General features: G+C 38.1%; 1 protein-coding gene across 5 annotated transcripts in view; it reads left to right on the top strand.

Annotated features, from left to right (window-relative positions):
• CAPN7 (calpain 7) overlaps window positions 1-27,380 on the top strand; it is a 35,722-nt gene that overhangs the window by 1,701 nt on the left and 6,641 nt on the right. For 3 of the 5 annotated variants that reach the window (XR_005103649.1, XM_037383361.1, XM_037383362.1), the window contains exons 2-18: window positions 2,821-2,929; window positions 4,880-5,037; window positions 7,248-7,315; window positions 8,435-8,635; window positions 10,134-10,220; window positions 11,096-11,222; window positions 11,967-12,052; window positions 13,019-13,112; window positions 14,734-14,880; window positions 16,275-16,381; window positions 17,957-18,077; window positions 18,319-18,463; window positions 20,118-20,217; window positions 21,900-22,035; window positions 22,494-22,569; window positions 24,877-25,022; window positions 25,691-25,753. Coding sequence is in view for 4 of the 5 variants with exons in the window: in XM_037383361.1 (XP_037239258.1) it covers window positions 2,821-2,929; window positions 4,880-5,037; window positions 7,248-7,315; window positions 8,435-8,635; window positions 10,134-10,220; window positions 11,096-11,222; window positions 11,967-12,052; window positions 13,019-13,112; window positions 14,734-14,880; window positions 16,275-16,381; window positions 17,957-18,077; window positions 18,319-18,463; window positions 20,118-20,217; window positions 21,900-22,035; window positions 22,494-22,569; window positions 24,877-25,022; window positions 25,691-25,753 (1,971 nt within the window). In the remaining variant the exon portion in view is untranslated. Of the gene's footprint in view, window positions 1-2,820; window positions 2,930-4,879; window positions 5,079-7,247; window positions 7,316-8,434; window positions 8,636-10,133; window positions 10,221-11,095; window positions 11,223-11,966; window positions 12,053-13,018; window positions 13,113-14,733; window positions 14,881-16,274; window positions 16,382-17,956; window positions 18,078-18,318; window positions 18,464-20,117; window positions 20,218-21,899; window positions 22,036-22,493; window positions 22,570-24,876; window positions 25,023-25,690; window positions 25,754-27,380 lie in introns of those variants that run through there. The other 2 variants (XM_037383364.1, XM_037383365.1) reach the window with 2 other exon arrangements.

Consider the following 27,380-nt stretch of genomic DNA (forward strand, 5'->3'; position numbering starts at 1 on the left):
GAAGAAATTATAAAGTGCTCTTCAGAAGAAAACCATCTTTTTGTGCAAATAATCACTCTTGTATGCTTTTGTATGGTGTATGGAAAAATCTTTCACTTGTTGCATGTGGGTGATACTCTTCCTAAGTGCAAAAATGCATCCCTGGCTGTCTTGGTGCACTTCAAGCTACATGTGACAAAGAATATAATCTAGACAATGTTTTCTGTATGCAAAAGCTAGGCCACAGAGAAGCAGAATTGTGGGCACTGTTATGTGTTAGGAAAATGTTGAATCACAACAGCAGCTAAGACTTTTGGTATTCACACAGGTGACTCTTGGCAATCCAAGAATAGGTATTGATTCTTCTGTCAGATTATATGTGACAGTGTTGGTCTTCAGGAGTTGTGATCAGGAGGAATGCGAGCAAACTCAGCAGATACCATTAAAGCAGAATTCTTTGTGTATGATTTAGCCCAGATAGGTTTGACTTTCCAGATGTTGCCTGAAGAATCACTGTCCATGTTAGATTAAACAAGAGTAGTTACAAAATATCATCTAGTATTTTGAGGGTACTTCATGCATTTTGTTTGGACAGTGCAGATAATAAGCTCTGGCCTGTCAGCAACTTTTATCAACTGCTCTAAGCAGTTCAGAGCCCACAGGTACAATTACTAAGCATGTGGAAAAGCTCAGGTACTGAAATGGATTCTGCAAGAACTGGTCCTAAAGGATGAAGCCTGGGAAATGCTACAGTTTGTTGCTGGTAAAGACCAGATGGACCTGTCTGAGTGGAGCTCCTATGGCTAGCAAGTGCTGTTTGCTTTCAGCTTTGTGTAACTTTGATAGATCCCTGTTGGAGGGCTGCGTGTGAACCAGCTTAGGGTAACTTGCTAATGGTGCTCTACAGAAATGTCAGAAACATTTGGGCACCTGATGACTTCAGCAAAACTGAAGACTTGTTTAGTTTGGCTGTTGACCAGCAGTTAACGACTTGCAAACTCATGATGAGTGGTTAGCTTAGTGTGACTGTGGCACACTACTCATCCCAAATAATAGTAGTGGCATTGAAGAGATCATAAATACTAACTCTGAATTGCATATTCATCTTGTCACTGGAAACAGCTGATGTGCTGGCTCTGCAGACAGTTGGCCAACTGCTTCAGTCCTTTAGAGGCTTAATTTATGAAAGACTGTTTTCATTTATGTTTACATCTTAAAACCAGGCAAAACAGTTGTGCTTGAAATCACAGAGACAGTGTCAATTATACGTTGGGTTTGCAGCACTGGTTTGGAAATCCACATTCGTTCTTTACATCATATGTAGACAACTTACTATTACGATACAGCACCTGTTTTGTCAGTCTGTAGTTGTGGTATGTCACAGACAGATACATGCATCCTTTGAGCAGTTATCTGTAGTGTGCTTTTTTTTTCCCCTCACAGAAAACAGTAAAAAGGATGCTAGATCTTAATGGTAGTTAATTGCTATATATCTAAATGGAACAATATTTCTGTTTGCCTTTCTCTTGCTGTGGATGCCTTATGTGATGTGATATGGTGATGGATGTTGACAGGGAGTATGTAGTAATTGGTTCTGTGATGCACGTCAGTGAAAACTTATTGTAATAACAAGTGCAGGCTGTATCAGGACACGTTTTTAGCTCGGGCAAACTAGGCAGGTATGTATGGTAGAAAAGTGCTAAATTTGACAAAAGTCATAGCCAGAGGGTAATTTGTGTGCTTTATGGCCATGTCCTTACCCTATGCAGAGCAGCCCCTCTGAGCACCATCTTTGTGGAGCAGCTCTCTAGTTACTGTTCTTCTTCCTATATACTCAGCCTGCTAAGTGATTTGCCTCCTCTCTTCCATTGCTGCTGGGAAGAGGAGCACTGTCACAAAAGCGTGGGTTTTTTGGTGGGTTTTTTTGTGCCAATAATGAGGACAAAATAAGGTTTTTATCCTCATTTTTGAGAGTGACAAATTTCAGTTCTCCATATGCTTCTGAGACTGTGTTAACTCTGTTTGTTGCAGCCCTGCTGAACCTTACATGTTTTTCATAAATTTAGTGAATGGATAGACAGCTTATGCAGCTGAAGGGATTTTTTCTTAATAGATTTGTGCAGTATGGAAAAAGCCTTGATGCAGATAACATACTGTGATTCTGACCTGAAGGCCTACGCTCTGTCCTGGAAGTAGACTTTCATCAATATCTAGTGTTTTGTGTGCCCACAAACATTTAAAAAAACCAAAGCTTGAGGAGCTAGGAAACTTTAAATTTGCAGACTTTCCAGATTTGATAGCTTTATGTGAGTCATACTGAAAGAAGAGACTTTCTAAACCAAAACTCGATGCATTTGATTTTGAAAAGCTTTTATATTGGTTTACTTTCATTATTATTAGATTAAATGCAAATAGCTTGTGAGCAGCTTATTTATTTTTCTAACCTTAAATCCACAACTTTAAAAATAAAAGGCAGTTTGTGGCTTGTAAGCTCTACTTCACTGATTTCAGTGCATGTTTGAAAAAATTTACTTAAAATCTCCTAATTCCATGCGTATGATACAGGCAGGCCTAAGATCTGGCCTTGTGGAACCTCTGAAAGTGTGGTGGTTTTTTTTAGTCTTATACGTTCTCTCATGTTTGAGAAATTGAACATGGTCTCATTTATAACTTTGAACTTACTCTTCACAGCAGAATTTCCTTGGAGCCACTGTGTCTTTTTGCAGATGTAGGGGCTTGCTTGCTTTCATGCAGCTCACGGCTGCTGTAGGCCATCTGTTTATGGAAAGTAATTTTCTAGGCAACGAACATTAACTTTGTCTCAAATTCTTCTCCCTGCAGGAAGCTGCACAAGCCTTGATTTATGCTGGGATGGCAGGGTCCAACTTGGAAAATATTCAAGAAAAAATAAATGAGTACTTGGAGAGAGTTCAAGCTCTCCATTCAGCAGGTGGGTAAGGAGCTTTCTAATTAAACATCTGCTTAAATTAATTGAGTGGAAAACCTTTCGGTGCTGTGAAATATGTATCAGTGATGTTTGCTTTGGGTTTCATTATTCTAATTTTCTTGTCCTTTGTGAACGACCACATATACAATGAGCACATCAGTGCTTTGAATTCTGATACATCAGAAATAAAGCAGAGACTTACTTTCTGAGGACTTGGGTGTGGGTATTCTTTTCTTTTAAATATTCTTGGGAACCACATCTGCAGAGAAAACCTGAGAAAGTAATTAAATATAGCAACAAAAATTGATCGGGGACAAATCAAAACTTGCATCAAAGCCTCAGCTGCATGATAGATTTGAAGCAAGTGGATACTTATGTAGAATTACTAACTTTTGAGAGAGCAAAAGAGCTTTTTGCTTTCATTAGGATTTCCTTGTTTGATCTGGTTTTAGTGTTTGTGCTTAGACCAAAATCTCAAATTTTTGCACACCTGCAATTCTCAGTTAGAGTCATAGAATCATTTGGCCAGAAAGGGACTTTGGTATGTCTATAGACAACTCCCCTGCTCAAAGCAGGGTGGACGCTCATTTTTGGACCAGGTTGGTCAGGTCCTGAGAACACACGAGGACAGAAATTCCCCAGTGCCTCTGGGTGCAGTTGTCTTTCTAGTGTTGGTTGGGTTTTTAAATATATCTAGTTGGATTCTCCCCTGTTTCCATTCATAGCCACTGGCTCTCAGAATCACAGAATGGTCAGGGTTGGAAGGGACCTCTGGAGATCATCTATTCCAGCTCCCTGCTAAAGCAGATTCACCTGGATCAGACTGCACAGTGTCACATCCAGGCAGGTTTTGAATGCCTCCAGAGGAGACTCCAAAACTTCTCTGGGCAGCCTGTGCCAGGGCTCTGTTACCCTCAAGGTAAAGAAGTTTTTTCCTTACATTCAGATGGAACTTCCCACATTACAGTTTGTGCCCATCGGCCCTTGTCCTATCACTGGGCACCACTGAAAAGAGCCTGGCCCCATCCTCTTGTTACTCACCCCTAAGATATTTGTATGCATCAGTAGGATCCCCTGTCAGTCCTCTCTTCTCCAGGCTGAACAGGCCCAGCTCCCTCAGACTTCCCTCATTGGGGAGATGCTCCAGTCCCCTCCTCCTCTTTGTAGCCTCCGCTGGACCCTCTCCAGTAGTTCCCTGTCTCTCTTGAACTGGGGAGCCCAGAACTGGACACAGCACTCCAGATGGGGCCTCACCAGGATAGAGCAGAGGGGGAGGATCCCCTCCCTCGACCTGCTGGCTATGCTCCTACTGATGCACCCCAGGATCCCACTGGCCTTCTTGGCCACAGGGCACACTGCTAGCCCACGGGCAACTTGCCATCCACCGGGACTCCCAGGTCCTTCACAGAGCTGTACCCTGTGGGGTGTTTGTCCTAGACACCAGGCGTAGCATTTATCCTGTTTGAATTCCCTGAGGTTCCTGTCAGCCCATTGCTTTAGCATGTCTGTGTCCTTGAGTGGATTGGTTTGGTGGGGTCTGCAACCTTTATGAAGGTGCAGTCCATCTTTTCCTTCAGGTCATTAATAAAGGTTTTAAATGACATAGGCACCTGAGGAACTTGTATTTTACCGTAGGTGGTGTGTTTTCACAGGTGATGCAAAATTTTACATAATTAAACATCTTTGTTAGTGTAGTATGAAAGAGACTTTATTTACATTATTTGGCATGTGAAATACCCTGAGAGTGTACCTCTGCTTTGTGGCCTGGGATTGGGGGTGGTATTTTATTGTCCTTGCAACGATGTTTTTGGCAAAGTTTAGAAACATTTTGGTTTCCAGCCAAGAAGTAGATATTACCTCTCTGATTAGAACTGCTGGTGTTTCAGTAGCGTGTTAAGGATGTTTTTACGTGTCTGCTGCTGTAGAAAGCTAAATACTTTCTTTTTCATTTAGTTCAGCCACAGAACACAGACCCTCTGAAGTCAAAACAACAGTTGGACTTGGAGCGTGCTCACTTCCTAGTTACACAGGCTTTTGATGAAGATGATAAAGGCAATGCAGAAGAAGCTATAGAGTTGTACACAGAAGCGGTGGAACTCTGTTTGAAAACAGTATGTTAAGCTACAGGTTAACTTGGTAGAATTATGTGATGGTAAGAAATTCTTCCATTTACACGAGTGACTGACCCTTAAAGGCTGGCTTAAAAATGGAGTACCTGTATTTCTAAAAACTATTTTAAAATCTTTTTTTCACTTTTTTTTTTAGTCTTTCTTCCTGTCTTTGTTATGTTGCTATTCAACACTGTAAATTTGAGGGGACTTGTGATTTATATGTTTTTTCCTCAATTGGGTTATACTAAAAAACAGAAATGTTCTGGAACTTCTTTCATGTTAATTTTTGCGCTGGAGCGAGTGCAACATTAAAACAGAAATTAAACACAGTTAAAACTGAAGATAACTTCCAATGTGTCAGCTGTATCACTTTCTGAGTACATTAAGGGAAGCAGTTAAAGGAAAATCTTTGTAAAACTTTCTGAAAATGTAATGGTCTACTGATGCTAAAACTAGTAAAAATACTACTTGATTACTCAGTGCCTAAGATGAAGGTTATTATGAGTGAATTCAGTTCACACTGAAATAATGGTAAGAATGAATTGGCCATTACATAAATGCTGGAGAATATAATTACAGGTACTGCTTTTTTCCCCCTTAAGTCCAGTTGCCTTAACTAACTTATTACAGGAAGAGCTCACCATCATAATGTAACTCCACCAAGTCTGTTTTTCTTTGTCCCCTCTTTTCCCTTTTTATAATGTAAATATATGTGGGTTGTTGGGAGGGGTATGTTGCTTTTGCTACATGGTACAGTGAAATCTCTAAATTCTGTAGACTGGTTGGGTTTTTATTTTGTAAGTTAAAAAACCCTGGCAATACAGTGTAACCAGATCAAGAGTTAGCAGAATTGATCTAGTTTTGGCACTTGAGCTGTTGGAGCAGAACATTCTCAGTCTCTTACCTAAAACTTAATGTGACAGTATACAGTGTTTTCTCTGGTGTGTTTCTCCTTCTGTTGTGTCCGTGCATGCAAATATTACTTATGTATATTGAAATTACTCAGGAATTATTTCATATTAACAACTGCTTTTATCAGGCGTTTCATTAGGTACAGATACTGCTGAAGTTTCTTTTAATCTTGAGTAGCATATTATTTTGTTGAGAGGCCTGTAGGCTTTGTCCTTTGGGGTGATCGAAAAGTACCTTCTTCTTTCCAGGGTGAAAGAAGATTGAAGGAACTCTTCTATCTTGACGCTTTACTTCTTTCTCCTCAATATATTCATGTGGAGAGATTTGTTTCTTCCTTACCCTTGAAGTACTCGGAACAGCCATTCCTCCTCTTCTATAGCTGACTCTTAGATGAGTGTGCTGGTGTTCCATCTCCACTACTTACTTTCATACAACTGTCAAGTCTTTTCTACCAGGAACTCAAAAGTGTAATTTGTATTTACAAATAAAATGAAAATCGAGGGTGTTTCTAGTTCTGTTTCTTGGGACCGTATGTAGCTTGCCTTTTTGTTTCCCCAGTTGACCTAGCCGACCTCGGAGAACTGGTCAAGGTACAGAGCTAGAACCTGAAACCTGCTTGTAGGTGTCACAGGAGAAGCTGCACCTCGTGTTGTGGTTCTTGAAGGTTATTTAGTTGCAGTAGCATGCTTCATCTGTAAGAAAAACAAAAGCATAAACTGTCATAGTTGACCTCCCAACTGGGAGCAGATGTTAGCAATATGGTTACCTTTTTTTGTGCCCTGTCTTAGATTATTTTATGCCTTAAATGTGCAAAAAATATTTTTTTTTAACTTGCAAGCAGTCTTGTTTGTTTGTATTTTATGAAAGTGTAAATATTCACAAATTTTTTTTCCTTACAGTGATTATTTTTTACTTGTTTGGGGAAAAGAATTGGAACACATCTAAGCTCATTAGTATATATAAATTTGGTTTTGTCGTCTTTCTGCCCATAGTTCTTTAATATGGATAATTTTTCTGGCAGATTTTTTGTATATACAGTGTTTTCCATGCTGAAGAATTCTAGATACTGTTTCTGTTATATGAACATTCACTACCACAGCAAAATGATACTCACTTACTTAGTATGTTTTTTTATGCTGAGGTTTAAAAAACCCAAACATTTCTTCATTTCAAAAGAGAATTGAAAAAAAAGCTAGTTGCTGTTTGTGTAATTTAAGCTCAGTTTGTCAAATTCTACAGTTACATTAAAACTGCAGGTTTACTTGATGTGTAGCTTTTTCTTTTATTTTGCATTTAAGGCTACTGAAACTTCAGAAGCAGGCCTCCAGTCAAAGCTGAAACAGTTGGCTCGACAAGCACTGGATAGGTGAGTATGGTTAATGTTAGCAGATGTACTTGTGAGGTCTAAGTGCGCTCTCTGAATTGATTCTCAATCTAGCATGTCTGTTCTGTACTGCAAAGAATATGGATTCTGGGTAGACCTAGCTCCTGTAGAGTTCTCCTTGGAAACAGCTGCCAGCTGCTATACTGCTGAATGTAGCAGCTGTTACGCCAGCCTTCTGGGAATCTTGGACATGCAGAAATAGGAAAGGACTGTGTATTTGTTAGTACCAATGCACTACTTCAGTCTTCAGAGATTTCAACTACAGTTTTTGGTTTCTATAACAACACTGAGTTCAGGCCAGCATGAAGTCAGGATGTCAGAGTCCCTTCATAAGAAAGACAGGTTGGAAACTGGCTAATAATTGACAGTAGTAATCTAATTTTATAGGTAGATCTAGTGGAGTGGAGTCATTATCTGAAACAAGTTACACAATGGTAAGTTCAGCGTAACTCTTTTTTTAATCAGCTGTATGATGGTGAATAAAAGACTGTGTTGGGCTAAGTTTCAGAAAGCTGTTTTTCAGCACTTTCCTCCCTGTGTTCAAAAAAGCCACAACAAACCAACCCATATTTTGCATGTGTGTGCCTATCTAGCAACTTAATGCACAACAACAAAATATGGCTCCTGAATGAATACACAGTCTTCAAGCAGTTGAAATGCTGGGCTGTGAGAATGCTGGTGGGTTTTTACTGCTATTGTAGTGGCTAGACAAATTAAATCCTGAAGGTGTGAGAGGACACAAATCAGTTTTCTCTTTCTGTGTTTCAGTGGTCTTGTTCTGAGGTTCCAGACACTTAATCGACACTTACACAAATTCTCTTATTAGCATAATGTAAAGGCAACAAAAATCTAATGAGTTCTGCCAGAAGTAGCTTATATATGAATTGGAAATGCTATATTTTAATTGATTTTAGAGCAGGAAAAATAAAGGAATACTGGCATAAGAATTTTTTTTTTCCTAGGAAAAGAGGTGTTGGTCATCTTGGGCATTTGTTCATTCCATTTAATATATGTGGAAACATGAACTGTGTAAACCAATAGTTGAACCATAACTATATTTTTATCATTGTTGTAAATGAAATGCATTTTTATTTGCTTTAGAGCAGAGGCACTGAAGGAATCTGTGTCAAAGTCATCGCAGAAGGAGAAGTCAACTGCAGCTAAACCAAATCAGCCAGTCAGAACCTTCTTTCCACTGGGACCTGATTTTTCTTTAAATGATAAACCACAGACAATCAGAGCAGTACAAGCTAGTGAATCTCATGGTCAGAGATACACCGTGCAGGAGATTGAAGTACTCAGGTGGGTTGAAGACTAGTTTTTTCAAAATGTTACCATTTGTGCTCACATCCTTTGTGCATCTTACACAGTAGATTGAAACAGCTGAAGCATGAGATGTAGAAACAGAGGGCTGGAAAACTCTCTCTTACAAAAGCCATTGCTAGTTTTACCTACACATTAATAAATTATGTTCTCTGTGTACGCGATTAGTGGCTTTTATTCACAGATCATGCTTTCTAGTCTGTGTTTAGAACACACTTCCTTGTAACTCACTGCCAGGATTATTTTTCATAGCCTTATTATTATGTTATATATAACCTATATGATAGAGTTCATGAAAGACCTGGCTCTGAGCAGCCAAGGTACAAAGATGGTTTTGTAGATCGTGCAGTTATAATTCATTGTAGTGAATGACTGTAGGATTGTACGTGACTGTGAAGGACTGCAGTGTAGAACTGTGACTTCTGTTGTATCCAGTTCCTTTTGCTTTGATTTTATTATAGGTGGAATGAACTACAAATAATTCATAAAACTTTTAGCCTAAATTGTGACTTTTGAAAACTATCAAATATGTCTTAAAAAAAAAAAAAAGCATTGCCTGATAGATGTTTTAACCTTCCTCTTCCTCCTCATGCAGTAAAAAAGATTATGATAGAGGTGGTGCTCAACACTGCCCACTGCCCAGGATTTTATCGTCAAACACTTAGTCTGCCTGTTAATTTTAGGGGACTTAAAGGGACTGAGGATATGGTCATGAAGATAGAAATGTACACGTGTTGGAAAAGCTGCAAAGCAATGAGAATTACCTTATTTACTTTTTTTCCTCTGCTATTGCCTGTGCAGTGGATGTTTCTGGTTTTGTGGATGGTTTGGGATTTTTGGTTGATTTTGGTTTTTTTGTTGTTGGCTCAGTCTTGCAAGAGAACCTCAAGTTGTTTCATATCTTTAATCATAACTTGATTTAAAAGTATTTCATGTACCTTTTTCAGTTAACTCCTTGTTTGAAACCTAAATTACATTTGCATTTAAATAAAATTCTCGTTTCTCTTTAGTTAAGTGTCCTCATTAACACTTGCAGTATTTTTGTTGTTTGACAGTGTTCCAAAATACTGCCCCAGTTAGTTTAAATCTAAGCCTTGCTAATTGTTAATTGCTGTCAACTTATCCTAAGACTCTTCAATGAGAGTCTCTAAGTGACTTAAATTCTGTTTAGACAAATGTAGTTTTTAAATGTGACTTCTAGAACTATGAAGAGGTTTGTGGATGATAATCATTTCTGTCCTGGTATGGTAGCTTGTCCACAGGTATGTACTTGCAGGATTAGTGACTGAGCCATCAAGTTCTGCACATTTTAAACCCAAATAAATACAGTGGTCGTTTCATTTTCAAGAGGTACTCATCTTGTTTCCAGAAGCACTGTGTCTTGTTAGTTGTTAAAAACAATTTTGTTGTTACCTTCTGGAACTTATTCTTTGAAAGATGATGGATAGGTTTGTAACTATGTTTTTATGACTTGCAGGAAAACTTCAAAAATTAATGGCATTGAATATGTACCTTTTATGAGTGTTGATCTGAGGGAACGTTTTGCCTTCCCTATGCCATTTTCGTAAGTGTGATTCAATTACTGAAGTTTATGTTTGGTTTTATTTCTAAAGCATTGCCATATTTGGTATTTCTATATTTTCTTTTTCAGGGTTTAAAGTTGTTTAAGTGGGTTTTTAAACATAATTCAGCCAGAGATATTTAATACTACCATTTCCTTCTTCCAGTCAGATTTTAAAACTTTGATGTAAGCTGATTCTGTTCTGCAGTGCTTTTGCAGTTTTCTTCAGGCCTATAAGGACATCATTAGATTTGGCTTTTTGGAGTATTGTGCTGGGCTGGCAAGTTCTGTCCAGTTGCTGATTCTACTACATGCTAATGAGTTTAGCTCCCTCTGCCTCAGTTAACCTGTAAAATGAAGGCAATAGACATTTCCTCTCTTCTGAGGAAGAGGTATATGTAACGGCTAGACCTTCATTTATGAGCAATATGTTAAGATTGCATAGTCATAAAAGTCAAAGACACTTGGGGTTTTGTTGTTTGATGGCTTGGGTTTTGTGGGTGTTTTCCAGTTTTCTGCTAAAGGCTAGCAAGACAAGCCTTGATATTTTCAGAACTGAAGAGACATTTTATTATTAGTTCATATTGAAATAAAGTGAAGAATTTGAGTTTTTGCTGGTGTAGATGCCTTCATCAAATTCCATTCTCCTGTTCAGTCCTGTATGAAGGAAGCCCTTGGGTTTTATTTCATGTTTTTAATGTTTTTATTTTTTTCCCTAAAAATCACAAACTTAGCAGTAGTGTTCTTTGAAATTGTTTTACAACTCTGTATACAAAGCCATGTAATTTTGCACCATCAATCAAACATATGTAGGAGTGGACATACTTTTCTAAACTGCTATTGATTTATTTCTGCTTTTTTTTCTCTCTTAAATCTAGTGATAAATACGGGAAGTTACCGTTATCCCCCAAACAGAAAGCTATGTTTGCCAAGTGGGTGCGACCAGATGATATAACAAATAACCCTACGATGATTTATACTGTATCAAGTTTCAGCATAAAGCAGGTAAATTGTTCCTGAAGAGAAATGTGTGCTGCTAGCAGTTTCTTGCAGGGGACCTCATTGTTCAAAAAGGAATCTCCAAATGTGAGAGTGCTTTCCTTGGTTTTTATGAGATTAAATGAATAAAAAGTATCACTTCAGATTTCCTTGCATTTTCTAGCCATGAGAGTAGAGAGGTGTGTTAGCAGTAGGAGAATCAGAATCTGAATTCCAGTTGAAAATCTTGTTTTCCAGAAATAGCGGTAAGGTTAGTATGAAAAACAGCAAGGTGTACTCTGCAGCAATTTGTTCACTTGATTTACTGCATGTAAAAAATAATGAGCAAGACTTTAAAATTTTTACTTGACTGGAGGCAGAATGACCCATTAACAATACTGGAAATGTCTTGCTTAGTGTTAAATTGCAGGTGGCCCAAGCTATTCCAAAATCAACAGTTGATTATGCTATTGGATATGGTTTATATTACACAGTGTTTTGGGGAGGAAGGAGGAAGTGTGAGTGAATGCTGAAGTACCTGCACTTGCCTCTCATTGTCGTTAATAATTGTAACTCCAGCTGGCTTTGTAGGGGCTTGATGTTGTGCAAGGAGATATTTCCTGCCTTTCTAGTAGTTACTTTGCTTCTGCATTGAGATCTTTCCCTTTTGAAGGGAATTGCTGACTGATGATTTTACTTCCTCTTTACACACCCCCTTTGTCTTTCGGTATCTATTAGTGCACGTCCTCACTGGTTTTCTTTTCTTCATAGACAATAGTGTCAGATTGTTCTTTCGTGGCATCACTAGCTATCAGTGCAGCATATGAAAGAAGATATAACAAAAAATTGATCACCAGGTAAGTAGCTGTTTCTAAGATCTTTTCAGACCTAATACTGCCAAGCTTTTGCAGTATGTTCTGTGACATTCGGACATAGTAAAAGCTATCATTTGTTTCACCTTCATCTCCTTGGGGCTGATGTGGCTTCAGCACTTCTGAGAGGGAAGCCAACTTTACATAGATATGTATACAAGCACTGGAGTCTTAACTTCAGATGTGCTTTGAGGAGTAATAAGTAATTTGAAAGGTTTAGTTTGGTTCTTAATAGAAATTTTACACATAATGCTTTTTAGATTTATTTTCCTCCTTTGCTGTGCCAACTGCTGTGGAACAGGTGGTCCCTCTTGCATCTAATTGTAGAATTAATGTTAACAACACTAACTCTGTTCAGCTCAGCTGGGGTCCTGTAGTAAATTTGGCATGGGCTTGGCAGACTGCCAGGAGGCTGTTGCCAGACAGGTGTGTGAATGTCGTTCCTGGATTTTTTTTTTGTTTTAACCTATGCTCAATAGAACTGAACTTATATTCTTTTCAAGAGCCATGAGTTCTGCACTGTCTTCTTCAAATGTTTGACTTGTCATTCAGGCAAATACTGTATTTCTACTACAGATATGTAAGTATCTGTAATATAATAATAATAAATATATGTAAATATACTACAGGTATACAAAAGTAAATACCATTTGTTTAGTAGTAAGATAAATTTGCTTGTCTTACTGCTATTGGAGAAACAATTAGGTTACTTATGTTCTTTTTGTTACTGTATTAAGGAGAGAACTGGAGCAAGAGTGAAGCCTGAAAAAGAAAACCTATCTAAACATCATTGTCATTTTTATTGACTTTGAGCTGCTCTTTCACTAAAGATTCCATATTTATGTTCAGCGTAAATTCTAGAAACAGACTATGTTAATCCCACTTTTATTGTTATCAGTGTATGTACAGCCAAGCCATTTGTCACAATTTCCTTTTTTTTTTTTTAAACAGTATAATTTACCCTCAGAATAAGAAAGGAGAACCGGAATATAACCCATGTGGCAAATACATGGTGAAGCTTCATATCAATGGTGTACCTAGAAAGGTAAATGGTGTTGGGGAGACCTAATCCCGTTTCTGTTTAAGTCACGTTTTAAAGGCTTGGTCTGCTTCACTGTGAAGCTATGCTTACATAGCAAACACTTAAGATATGTTTTGTTGGAAAGCGTTTTTTATTGTTAAACCTTTTGAGATTCATTTTGGTTGTGAAGTATGTAACAGAATGCAGGTATTTCTTCTACAGACATTCATGAAAACAGCCTTATTCACATCAAATTTGTTTTAAAATCCTTATATTGCTTAAAAAAACTATGAAAACCATACAGGAACAAAATTATGCATCCCATATTTGTGAACAGGGTGTACAAGTAATCTACTTTTCCAGTCCCTCTTAGAAGGGAAGTTACAGAACTAAAAAAGTACAGAGGGGGGCATCCAGGAAGAGGGTAGACAGGGAATGACTGCAGAGGAATAACTCAAATGACCACGTTTTTTTAGTAAGAGAGGAGGTTCCTGAAGATTCATAGTAAACTTTGTAAACTCACAAGCAATTGCATTTTCTTTTCAGTGCAGTAAGTAAGGGCATAAAATAATGTATTTCTTCATATAGTATTTAACTGTAACACTGATTATTGCAGATCACAGTGACTGTTGAATGCTTATGTGCGTTTGAAAGTTGAGTGGTCATATTCATGGGGGTGGGGGAGTCAGAGGAAAATGCTTATTTTCCTCAGGCTATAAATTGCTAAGACATAACCTCTAGGTCGGGAAGTCCTTGAGCTGCAAAATTCCAGAATCTGAATGTTTCAGGGGAAGCATAATTTATGTGCTCACCTTGCTCTTAATACTCTTTCCAAAATACTTCCCAGTGGCTGCCTTTTGTTAGAATGAATGGCCGTTTGTTCTTCTATGAAAAGGATTATTAATTTGTACCCAGCTAGCACATCTTCTGGTCAAATCCTGTGTTGGTAGCCTGTATTGGTAACAGACTAATGCCAATGTGAAGCTGAAACATTTGTTTTGGGGAGCTGTTTCAGACCACTACAAATAACTGCAGTAACAATCCGTAATAATGTCAAATATATTCTACTTAATTTAAAGAAGAAATACTAATACTGTCACAAATGCTGCTTTGGGTTGTTTTCACTTTCCAGAGAGAAGAAATTTAAATCTGGAGCTAGAGACTATGAAAGTCCTGTGGCACATAGTTTGTTTCCGTATAGATAAATAACACTATTTTTCTGCAGGCTACAAGCACAGTCCATGCTGTTTCCTGATTAGGTGAGGGATATTGTTAGGCTAGGCTTTACTTTCTATGCTGGTAATTACACTGAACTCTTCTGTGGCTACCTTTTATAATAGGTATTAGACAATTTCCAAGAGTCTGGCAGTATCATCCCCATTTTATGTAGGGGAAAGTGAGGCAGGTGATCATAGGTCACCCCAGTAGACCAGTGCCCAGTGCAAGTACGAGCTGGCAACAGAATTTCTTGTTCACTTGGGCAAACCACTGCAGGATTAATAGAGGTGTTCATACATGAGAGCAATGGTCAGGTCTGGCTGTGTCTGGGAAGCTGTACGTTAATGAGAGTTGGGTTTATTTTTCAAATGTTTCCAAAATACTTTATTAGCTTTATGATGATCTTTCATTTGTTTATTTCATACAGGTAATCATAGATGACCAGTTACCTGTTGATCATAGTGGGGAACTTCTCTGCTCTTACTCTAACAATAAGAATGAATTGTGGGTATCACTAATAGAAAAGGCTTACATGAAAGTCATGGGAGGATATGATTTTCCTGGATCGAATTCCGTAAGTACTAGATTATTTCTAAAAGGCAGAAATTCTGCTTAGATAATCTTGGGTCAAATAATTTTCCTTCTAGTGAAATCGAAGTGAATTGCTTGGGGAAATAGGGCAGGTTTTCCTCATTAGGTAGGGGAGTCAGCTAGGAAAGGAACAGGTTGGTCATTTAGTACATGTGTATAGAGGGAGCAAGCACTCTGATCTGTGCAAGTTTGTTCCACTCATGTAAATGTGTGTTGAATTCCTGTAATGTGGTTACTAAAGAAACAGTCATCATGCTGCACCTAAACTGACAAGCAAGTTATTCTTTCAGAGGGGGACAGTTTACTGAAATGAGTAGCCTGCATAACTTTCATTCATTACTTAGGAAGCATTTCTGGTTTAAATTTCTAATTCTTTAAAGTATTATTTTAAAATATCTTTTATGTCCTAGTACTGTTTGCATTCTAGTTGATGTCTTGCTAATCACCTTCTTGGAGGGTATACTAGGTAATCATCGCCTTTTGAAAAGGATTATGGAAAGAAATGTGCCTTTATGAGGGGTAAATATAGCATAAGTTTTTACGTATGTTCATGTCTGTGTTGGACTGCTTTGTTTTGGAGGACAGAAGCTGGTGAGAATACCTGTGGGTTTTTTTGCCCATTTTCATCCTTTAACTTGCTATCTGGAAAAACAGCTTGACTTGTGACAATCTCCACCCTTCCTGCTCCCCCTGCTTTCAACTGTATTACATCTTCCTTGTATAATCAGGGTTACTTACTGGCTGTGTTGTACTTCTAATTCCTCAAGTTCCTACCAACCAGTGCTGGTTATTGACACTTCAAGCATTTATAAGTCTCTGCTTTTGCTTTGAGGAGTACAAAGGAAAAGAAAAGGGAATAAGCAATTTTTCAAGGAGATGAAATGTGGAGATTAAAGTAACTCTATGCGAATATGTGTCAGTGTCAGCTTTACCAAAAAAGAATAAAAAACCCAAACCCTGAGCCTTAGGAGTAAAACTTTAATTATTTAAAATGCATATATAATAGCAAGGTTCTTGCTTCTGAGTGCTTCTGAGACTATGCTTTAAAAGTCTGAGTCAATGAAATAGAGCACATCATAGAATTGAACGCAACTGATCACTTATGCTTCCATTGCTCTGAAATTCCAGTTTGTTTCATCAGTTCGCTTTCCAGCTTTTTTTTAAGAGGCTATTTAGAAATTTTGCCCTGAGCTAATCAAACAAGGTTTTGTGTGTTTATTTAATATAGTCTGTATCTTGAGCCTTTTATGTACAGAGCTGTAGTGTAGCTTGCATATGCTTAATTTCTTTCAAGGCACTCTTATAATTTGTGTACAGACATCATATGCTTATAGATGGATTTTCTATTCTGATTTCTTTTGAATCCTTGCATTTCAGAATATTGATCTCCATGCACTGACTGGTTGGATACCTGAAAGAATTGCTATGCACTCTGACAATCAAGCTTTCAATAAAGATAGTACTTTCAGAATGCTTTATCAGAGGTAAGCATTCTTCTTTCCTAAGTAATTAAAATGCTTGCTGTGTAATAGCTGTGTTACCACTGTAAAAGTAGTACAGTCAACACCAATTTTTCTATAGCATTTTGGTACTACTACAAATTGTGCTTTATCAAACTTCCATATGCCTTCTGGAAGGAGAAAAATTGAGGAATCAGTGGCTTTGATAGAACAAAAGAGTAAAACATTGTGGAATTTTGTTTGAGGTGATTTGGCTTCTTTACCTGTTAAGAAGAAAAAAAATAGTCCATTTCTTGATGAAGAAAATAAAATGAAGAGTCAGGGAAGGGCAGCATGGAACTAAAATACAAGTTCAATATGTTTGTAAAGTAAAAGGAAATGTGCTCTATGTTCCCACACAGTTTCCCAGAACTTTGGCATTGATCTGCTTCCCTTAGCAAGCAGATAAAAATACAGTATTTCTGATTATATCACAAGATCTTGATTATTATGCTCCATTAGTAAAACTCCTGGAAGAGCAGCAAGAGTGTATCAAAACTGCAATACTGATCTTCAGACCTACCATAGCAATTCTAGTTATGGTGAGAGATAGAGTCGTAACTCATACATGTCACCTAGCAAGTACTTTGATTTCTTTCTAAACAGTTTTGTGCAACCAGTTTCCTATGCATTTGTGCGTAGAAGAGGGGATATTCTGTTGAAGGGGGATATTCTGTTGACTGAAACATCTGCATTCATGGTAAAAGAGCATGACTCTTTCTGCAATGCTTTTTCGGTTGGTTAGGAGCTCTTAGTTCTCTCAACAACTTTTTCAAATGTTCCAGTGTTGCAGTTTTGGAGGTGTGACTCCAATTAGGATGAGATCTAGCAGTTATAGCTTCACTATTGTTCACCTGTGCTAGACTGAAAATGTGTTGATGCATAGTCCGGTGACTCTGGAAACTGTCTAGGGATGCTGAGTATGTTCTTGGATTTAAGCATGGGCTGGGAAACACGCTAGTGTGTTTTAACAATAATTGTTGCAAAATCAACAACTGCAATTTGGAACAATCGCAGAACTCTGTTTTGAGTTGACAAGTCAGACCCTGTAAGGCCTATGCTGGGGGGCAAACAACTTTAGTGTTAACATCTGTAGAAGTGTGAGCTTCTCATTATTCACATTTTGGGAAGCTTCTTCAGAATCCTGGGGGTGTGACAGAGCTGTTTAATTTGGTATAGGCAGTGGTTGGCTAACTGTTGATGAAACCACATTTATGTTCAGCTGAAAGTCTATGATGAGTGTCTTTAAAAAGTGACAGAAATTGAAATTCGGGCTCATAAATGCTGATTTTTATTTACAAAAAATATGAAATTACAGAATTATATGAGAATAATAATTTTTCACTTAAAGCCTATACTTAGTGGAACTATTCTCTTTCAGTATTTATCTCAAGCTTTTTTCAGGAGTGATTTCAGCTGACAAAAACCCCGTATTCCGGTTTTTATAAAGCAGGGTCATGCTAATAGGCAGTGTAAAAACATATATTACAGTGTCTGGCAAATATTAGTTTGCAGCTTGCAAGATGTTCATTAAGCTGTGTCTCGCCTCTTTTTGAACAGATTTCACAAGGGAGATGTCCTTATCACAACAGCAACAGGGGTGATGTCTGAAGAGGAAGGAGAAAAATGGGGTTTGGTTCCAACCCATGCATATGCCGTCTTGGATATAAGAGAATATAAGGTATCAAGGAAAACTGAAGATGTTTTCAGATGCTTGTTTGAAACCTGTTGCGATGGGTAGCTACCTATTTTTTTGCTCTAATGGCTAATATAATATTTTGTCTTGAGCTGCATTGGATGATTCCAGAAAGCTTAATGGTGCTGTATTTTCTTGAGCTATTGTTTCATATTCCTTGTTAATAAAAATACAAAAAAATAGCTTGACAAGATGAATCCAGCAATTTTATTTTGTATTTCTTTAGGGACTTAGATTTCTTCAGCTGAAAAATCCCTGGAGCCACTTACGTTGGAAGGGACGATACAGTGAAAATGACACAAGGAATTGGACCCCAGATTTACAAAAATACTTGAACTTTGATCCAAGAACAGCTCAGAAAATAGACAACGGTAATAAGGTTTAAAAAAAAAATACTATCTTTTCAGATAATATAGGTCTTTGTGGTGTATCCCTGCAGGAAGGTGGAAAAAAACACTTAAGCCCAAGGGGAGGGAGAGTAAAGCAAATACTAAAAACTAAATATCCCCAAAATTTTGAAAATGCTTGTGTATTTAAATCTGTCACTTCAGGTTTGTCTGGAGCTTCAGTAATCTGGACTGTTTAATGTATCTCAAATTCATTGACAAGAAATTACCTCCTTGCCTAAGCGTTGCTATTGCAGTATCTGGGCATGGGGGAGTTCTGTGCAAAGATAACATTCTTACAACAGGCCGTGTAATGCTGCCTTTTAATACAGGAATAGAGTTTTTGTGAGAGTTTTCCTCCAACGTTTGCAAATATGTGTCAGTATGCTTACTGTAATCAGTATTTAAATTAGTCTTGCCTGTGTTTGAGGTAAGTGGGGTTTTTCCCCTTGCATTACATTAGTGTATCTGTAAACAAATCTTTACGCACACTCTGTTTCTGGCTGTAAGAGCAGACTGGGATAGCCTTTGAGACAGTGGTGGTACTACTATGTCACTGTCCAGAGAAACCACTTGGAGTGATGCCCAGTTACTGTCTGTGTGTATCTGTGAGGAAGCCCTTCTGTTCAGTGACACTATTTTGACAACAATATGCATCCAAAGCCATTAAAATACACCATTTGTTGATAAGTCTCGTACAAATGCATAGGGAAAACTTGATTTAAGCATAAGAATAGCAGTCCTGGCTTTGTGACAGTTACAAGAGATTAGCTTGTTATTTATTTACAGATTCATTTAGTAAGGCATTTGTATCTGTAACACCTAGTAGTTAAAATTTGAATAAAATTAGGTTAGTAATTTTAAGGGAGTTTTTTCTTCTGACTGGATTTACACTCTGGTCTTTAGGTGTGTAGCTATTATGACTGACTGCGTTGTTATTCTTCTTAGTGCTGCAAGATATGCAACTGCCTGTGTCAGAGACTTAAATTACAAGGCTGTTACCTTTTGAGAGTTCATTTCGTTCAGGAATCTGTCACCTTGCAGGCATTCTTGTTGGCTGGAGCTGCAACTAAGGGAGCTATGGAGAATTAGAATAAATGCATGAAAATGTTGTAAAGATGAAGCAGATTCTGGGTGCCAGAGCAAGTTATGTAGGTGTTGGATGAAGTATCTTAGAGATACATTCAAACGTACTCACATGTTGACTGAATACTTAATTCTGCTGGATGACTGCTGAAGTAGGTTACTGAATTGGGGAAACCTGTTTGACTATATATTTTATTTTAAAAAAAATAAAAATTCAGAAGCCTAGGAAAGGGGAAGGCAGGTCAGAATCCCCTAGTGACATCTCTTTTAATACAACAGATTCTTTCATACCTCCTGTTTAGTGCTTAAGAATGAAAAGTGTTCTGACAGTTTCAGAGAGCCCTTGATGATGAGCAGAGAACTTGTTTTCTTTGTTTAACTTGTTTTAGGGGTTAAGTTTCAATTTAGAAATTTGGGCAATGCAGACATTACTACTAAGTTTTATAGAAAGGTTTGTTTATATAAGCTGTATCATTTGCCTGGAAAGAGACTTTTGAAAAACAAGTAAAATCAAGGTGTCTGGTAAGGAAACAGTAACAGCATTTCTTTTTAGGCATCTTCTGGATTGCCTGGGAGGACCTGTGCCAGTATTATGATGTTATTTATCTGAGTTGGAACCCAAGTCTTTTTAAAGAATCTACGTGTATTCACAGGTTGGTCCAAGAGATAAAACTTTGTGTCCATATCTCACTAAATGTTCTGATGTGGTGTTTCCTTCCTTCTGTTCTTCCTAGTTACAGCTGAAGAGGTTGAACTCCAAACAATGCTCACTTGAGCCTGACTTTATACTTCAAAATTCTCAGCCCAGGCTTTGTTTCTGACTGCTTCTGTAATGCTGTTGACACTCCAGTGACATTTGTGATGTTGCTGCAGACCTGAGGTTGTGTAACCAGATTCTGACCTCAGTCCCACATCTATCGGAACAGAAATCAAATTTTTGTGCAATCTATCTTTAAGCAGTGACCAGACAGTACGTGAGTGACCTAGTTTTTATTTGGAGTTTATTTCCCTGGCCAGTTGAAGCTGCAAGTTGTTTGTGTAGTGTTTTTTGCCTTTTTAGGGTGTGTTCGCTGATGTCAGAGTAGCTTAAACTAATTCCATTTTTTACCAGTTGCAGTTATTGCAAGTAATCTTCCTTGCCTGTTGGGTTTTTTTTCTTTTTTTCTCCCCCGCCCCAAACATGATACCTGTCTCCTACGTAGTATCCATCACATTCAGTCTTTTTGTCACTCAGTTTGTGGATAAGTGTGTATATCAGTTCTGGAAAGCAACGGTTTCTTTGTTTTTCTACTCTGCTAGAGTGCACTTTGCTACTGTTTCTGCGGAGGTAACGTAAGCTCTGCATAAGCTCCTTCATCCATAGTGCAACTGCGGAGCTAATCAGTAAAGGTTCATTCTATCTTTGTGTTCAAATTCTAAAATACACTGTGGTGATGTAGCAAGGTGAGGTAAGGTGTATGCTAATCTCAAAGCTCATCTACTGGTCTCTCTTTATATTATTAGTGATTGCCATACCTCTGTGTAGGGAAATGCCTAGCGCAGTGGCAACCACTGTAAAAAGTGGAGTAGTAATGATGATAATTTGAAGCTTAGTTTATAATACAGCCTTCCACACATGCTGTGTGTGGGAAGGTCAATGAGACTTACAAATAGCTTTATCCACTTCTGTTTCCAGCGTGCCATGCTTTGCGTTCAGTCATTGGCACTTTTTTTTTTTTTTTTTTTTTTTTTTTTTTTTTCCCACGCTGTATTTTCCTTGTCTAGACAGTTCATGAGGTAGCAGGCAGATTTTGCAATAGGGTACTTCAAAGATCTTTTATCACTTCATGCAGGCACCCTTCCAATCATGGAAGAGATCAAATTTTAAAATTAAAATTACCTCAGTAAAAAACTGGAAGAAAAAAATTTGGCGAGGTTTTGAAGCTAATCATAGCTTATGTATGGATTTCTAGAGTTCCAGAAGCGTAGGTGTTTTTCACTTCATATTGGTGTATGCAGTCATGACTATAATTGGGTAGGCCAGGCTCCTTGAATGGTTCGGCTTTTTCTGTGCATTGTGTTGTTGTGGTCACCACACCAAACAGCCAAGCTGTTTGTATTTAGCATTTTTTATTATTGTACCTGTGTTGTAATGATTTTATTTATAAATCAAAATTGTAAGATAATGCTTCTGACATGATTATAATATGTAATCACTGTAGATTCCAGTAGAAAATCAGCCTTCAGTACCTTCGTACTGATAAGAGATAGCTCTGTATATACGTGGGATTTGGAGTTAGTTTTCAAAGTGCGGATTAGTATCTTACCTGTCTAGTAACATCTGTGTTCCTTTTAGCACTTGGGATGCAAAGCAAGGCCCTGTGAAGGATGCCTACAGCCTGGCTAACAACCCGCAGTACAAGCTAGAGGTCCAGTGCCCACAGGGTGGTGCTGCCGTCTGGGTTCTGCTCAGCAGGCACATCACAGATAAGGTGCCGCCTTCTTTTTCCGTTAATAAGAGTTCTGCAGTATCTTCTGTAAATCTTTCTATATGACTTTCTGTTATTAGTATACTACTGCTTATGTTTTCAAGTTCAGGTATGTATGATTGTGTATATGTATAAATTTTAAATTCAGCAGGTACCACATAGCTCAATTTTTACTCTGGTTCTATTTCAACAATGTTGTTTGTAGGTAAGTGGATTGTATTCCACCAAAGGTCCTCAAGTAAATTTGGATCCTGGTGTTTGAATTGTTTTAAGTTAAATTAGTGGCACTTTATTTACTTCAGGTATTTTAAAAAGAATTGGGTCGGGTATCTCAATAAATACAAATATTAGATCATACCATATGGTCATCAAAAGGGATGATAGAATGTGTACTTGATTCTGATTAAGCATTAGGTGCAATCCAGAAGTGTACAACTCTACTTGATTTGTATTTTTTATAGGATGACTTTGCACACAATCGGGAGTTCATTACAATGGTTGTATACAAGACTGATGGCAAAAAAGTTTACTATCCAGGTTAGTGTACATTAATTGTCGAGAAGATTGTGTTATAAATAGATGGAGAATTGCAAAGGATTTTGTGGAGAGGAAAGTCACTTTTTGGTTCAAAACTAGACTCCTCACTGTAAGAGGTCAATCTGCTGAAATAGGTGTTTAGCTCTGACCACCTTCCAACAGCCTTTGCTGAAAGAATAAACCAAGCTATCCATGTTGGAAACGTGCTAAGAGGTCTACATAGTCCTGCTTATTTTGACACAGTATTGTCTTTGTTCTGTTTATTTTGCAGTGGTAGTTAATGCTAAGAGGGAACAGATGTTGTGCTTTTGTTTATCTGATAGCATAATTATTTCCCACATTTGTAGAATTATGTAAAGGTTTATGGCTTCCCCTAAATGAAAATAATCAAGGTTAACTGTTCTATGAACTTGGTTTAGTAAAGTACCTAAGCAAGCCCATGAGATACAGCTGAACACCTCAACCTATCTCAAAGTATTGGGTATGGAATGTTTAAGGAAAATATTTAGATGTTCAAATTTTATGCGAGTATTACTCCTGATCATTATATGTCAGATTGTACTCACCTTGAGAAGAAGGGGCCTGGCTTTTGGAGCTGCTTTGTAGCTGCAAAAAAGCCATGTATGTTTTATTTCAAGACAGATAGCAGGTCTGAAACACAGGTTGAGACACAGGAAGTAAAGGTAGTGCCCAGGTTGTATGGATAGCCTGCAGTTTTAAGGCAGAGCAAATAATACCATATTTTTATTTATTCTTTACATCAAGTAAAAGTATTCCTTGGAATAATTCAGTGAAGGTGTATTCTAAGACAGGTAGGATTTGGACTTGCTTTTACAGATAGGGAACCACTTCAGAGCCGAGGTTGCATTCATGCAACACGTAATAGCAACAGTTAATTAGACAGTAGCTTTTAAAGCTTTTTTCACTAAAGAGTGGAATTTGTGTGGGTTTTCCTATTGGAGTGGCTGGTAAGGGTTGTATTGCTCACCTCTGCTCTTGCTCGGGGAACTGGTCAGCAGAGTTCGCTTAGAATCCAAGCTGTCTGTCTGTGGAAAGCATCTCGGACCTGACCAAATCATGTTTTTGCGAGAGCTGATCTTGTTAAAGCATCTGCTTCTCCTTACAGCTCAAGACTTGCTTCTGGTGTTGCTAGTACTTGTAGCAGTGCTGATACTTCTTGTCCTACTGAAAACATTCTTAAGTGGGCAAACCAAACATTTGTATAGTGGAGGGAGTTGTTCAGTTGTGCTTGAAAGAGAGAGTCTCCCAGCAAGACCACTAGCGAGAACTGGATGATTCATGTGTTTTGTCTTGCTACCCAAGCTCGTTTATAACTTTTAATCTCACGAGCTCCAACTTGTTTAAAACCTTTTTCTGTGGAAATAGATTGGTCAAGCTGCAGTATTATTTTTACCATCTGTTAAAATGAGATCAGAACAAAGCAATTTAATCTTTTGGCAGTGAGGCTGAGATTTCCCATTCCTAAGCTTCTCATTGTTTTATATTAATCCTTTCCCCTCTCCCGTGTTGTTTTGTGGAAGAAAATAAAAGGACCTGATCCGAGGCCTATTGAAGCAATTGGCTAGACTTGTTCCCGCTTCACTGAAATTAAAAGAAGTCTGGAAAGAACCAGTTAGGGGCCAAATAACAAATCAAGAGTGCCTAATTGTAAAAGCAAATATTTGGGATCTTTATAATAAGTACTGCATGAACATTGGTACTGGGATGCAACTAAATCTGTGTAATGATCACAAGGATTTGGGGGGTGGGGGGTGGAGAGAGAGAGAAAGAGAGTGAGTTAAATCAACATGTTTTAAAGTCTTGTTTACCCAGTGGCCAAAGATTTTGGCAGATGGCATTCTGGAACTGTCTAGCCAATGGAGAAGGAACAGATGACTCGGAGAGATTTTTAGGGTGCTTGAACATTCCTTATCTTTCTCTTTAAATTTCAACATAATTGCAGTAGGTCATCTTTGAATAGTGGGAAGCACTGGTTGACCCTGGTGAGAGATGGATAAGCAGGTTTCGCAAGTCACGGAATTTAAGCTGTACTTTCAAGTGCAGAATTTGTGTCCTGTCATGTGTGATGTACCTCTCCTGAAAATAATAGTTGCTTTTAAGATTATCTGTCCAGTTAAGAGTAAATCTTGAGGCTCTCCTGAGAGCATTCAGGTCTGTTTACAGTCTAACCTGAGTACCAACAACCTGACTTTGTTAGCAAAATTCACTGATATAAAATGGCTAAGAAGTTTACCATGCTGGGGCATTTTTTGATCAGGGAAAAGTGTTCATCCTTTTCTTTTTCAGCTGATCCTCCTCCATATATTGATGGTATTCGGATCAACAGTCCTCATTATCTGACCAAAATAAAGCTGACCTCTCCAGGACCCCATACGTTTACCTTAGTGGTGTCCCAGTATGAGAAACAAAACACTATCCATTACACAATCAGGGTATGTGCTGTTGGCTTCATAATGAATGTAAACAATTGTCCTTTATTTGTAAGTTTGATTTTAAAAGTTTACTTCTAGATCAGTATTGTTATTTTGGGGAGGGAGGCTATGAATGATGGAGCAGAACTACTGGATGAAGTGTTCAATAATGTTCTCCTTTTGTAGTTAAGACAGTATAGTGTGTATGGTTTTAGTAATGAAATCAGCTGAAAAATACTTTATCTCCTAGAATAAAAAAATAATATCTGTTTATAGGCAAAGCATTGACTCTCTGTGTGTCCAAAAGAAGTCTATTTTAGATCCCAGTTAAGATCTGAAGTTTCTTGACTTCTCTTAAGCCCTTGGACTCAGTATGTGGATTTTTCTGTAACTGCTGAGTCATGTGATGATCGATGCTAGATGTCTTTCTTTGTCAATGGAAAAAAGTAAAATGCAGATTGTTTCTGTTTTGCTTTTTCTAAGAAAAAATTAAACGGAACTAAGTCTTACTAGTCCCAGCGCTGTTTGGATTCTGAGTTTTGGACAGGGCTGTCTGACAAGTAATATAGGCATGTGGAGAACAAGTATCTAAAAATGATGTGTAGGCAATTCTGCTTTTTTAACATATCATGATTTCATATGAAAAGTGCAAGATGCATGTGTGACCAGCTGATTCTTTTACAATGCAGGTGTATTCCTTGTGCAAGTTCACCTTTTCCCAGATTCCTACACCTTACACCATTTCCAAACGGGTAAAGAAATATTTTTTTTCTGGATAATAGTTTATCTGGATTGTTTAACTGTAAATTATTTGTAAATTATTTAACTGTAAATTAGTAATTATTTGTTAAACTGATAACAGTTTAACTGGATAATAATTCTGGTTTGTCTTTTCCGTATTTGAGTTGTACAAGGTTTTTAAATAAATTTTTATACTACTACCCAAAAATGCCAGCTTCTAACAAATGAAACTTCTTAACTAAAGCTTAATCTAAGCATTATTAGCACAAGATCAATCCTGTGCTTAAGTTACATAGAATTTGCCGAACTATTAGCTGCATTGTTAGCAGAATTCATACCGACATAAAAGGCCGTGGGCTGGCTCGCTCTGTTCACACCGTTCTGTATGAATGGGGGCTTGGCTTTCACCAGCACTTGGTCTGTATGCTCCACCTTCCTTAGTGTGTTATTATAGCTGTACCATTGCTGATACACTGTAAAGCCACTTTAGAATAACAATCTGTACCCTAGTATTTAATTACTCTGCAGAGATCAGATTGCAGTTAGTACTGCTGCAGAAGTGTTTCTCTTCCCCCCCCCCTTGAGAGAATTGCATGATTTTATTGGGGAAAATCTCTTGGCATGATGGGTATCTGTAGCAAGACCATGCCAAATGGACTGACTTAGGATGGCAATTATCACAACGTGTTACTTACTGTTCCTAAATTTTGTGAAGACGTCTCAAAGGTCTGTAGAATTGGGATAAGCGCTCACGTTGCTGAACAGGATCAAAGCAATATGCCCACGGTGCTTTTCACGTAGAAATGCTCCCTGATAGTACAGCAGCAGGGGCAAGAGCAAAAAAACTTGACCGAAACCAAGTAGGAAGCCCAGGCAGTTTTGGGGCCTGCTGGTGTTGATATTTCAGCTGTCAACACGAGCTGCAGTTATACTTTCAGCTGAAGTATAAATGTAGCCAAGAGCTCACTGGATGAAGTAACTCTTGTGTATTTTCACGTATTAGCAATTTCACCATCAAGAAAGAGTAAGCCAGCAGCTTCTACCTTTAAGCTCTGTACCTACCATGCATACCCTATATGCAAACATAGGGGAATCCTACTGTAGGTAGAAGTCTTCAGTCCAAACAGTAACTTCCTCAGAAAGTGAGGAACAAGGCTAGTTTGAGCCACTGTGGAAGAGTCCATTTTCTAGGACATTCATGCCTGAAGCCGGGTGCATTACTCTGTGATCAGGGAGGCATGCTGGCTTGCAGCTAGGCTCTCGAGTCCAGATAGTGTTTCGTACCAGCTGTTATTTCTGGAACAGCCCCACGAAGCTAGCCTGTGCTGGAGAATGGTAACTGGCTACAGAGAGCCCTGGGAACAGCGAGATGATTTGCTTGGTTCTTCCAGAAACCGTGGCCCTTTTTAGCTCTTAAAAATGGGGCTTAGTTTGGGGGAATACTTTAAGAGATCTAAAAACTCATTGAATGTGACCAGCCTGTTTGAGGCGGTTGTGTTATGTTTCAAAATAAAATTCAGTATGTGGAAACCTCCTGTTAATTCTTTGAAGATGTCTGTCTAGTATTTAAATAAAAGGCATGTTCTGTCTATCCAAGGACAGCTCTCTCTTCACGATTAAATACAAAAAGTTAGTTGC

This window comes from Falco rusticolus, chromosome 4 (genome assembly GCF_015220075.1).
Source record: "Falco rusticolus isolate bFalRus1 chromosome 4, bFalRus1.pri, whole genome shotgun sequence".
In the NCBI taxonomy this organism is placed as follows: Eukaryota; Metazoa; Chordata; class Aves; order Falconiformes; family Falconidae; genus Falco; species Falco rusticolus.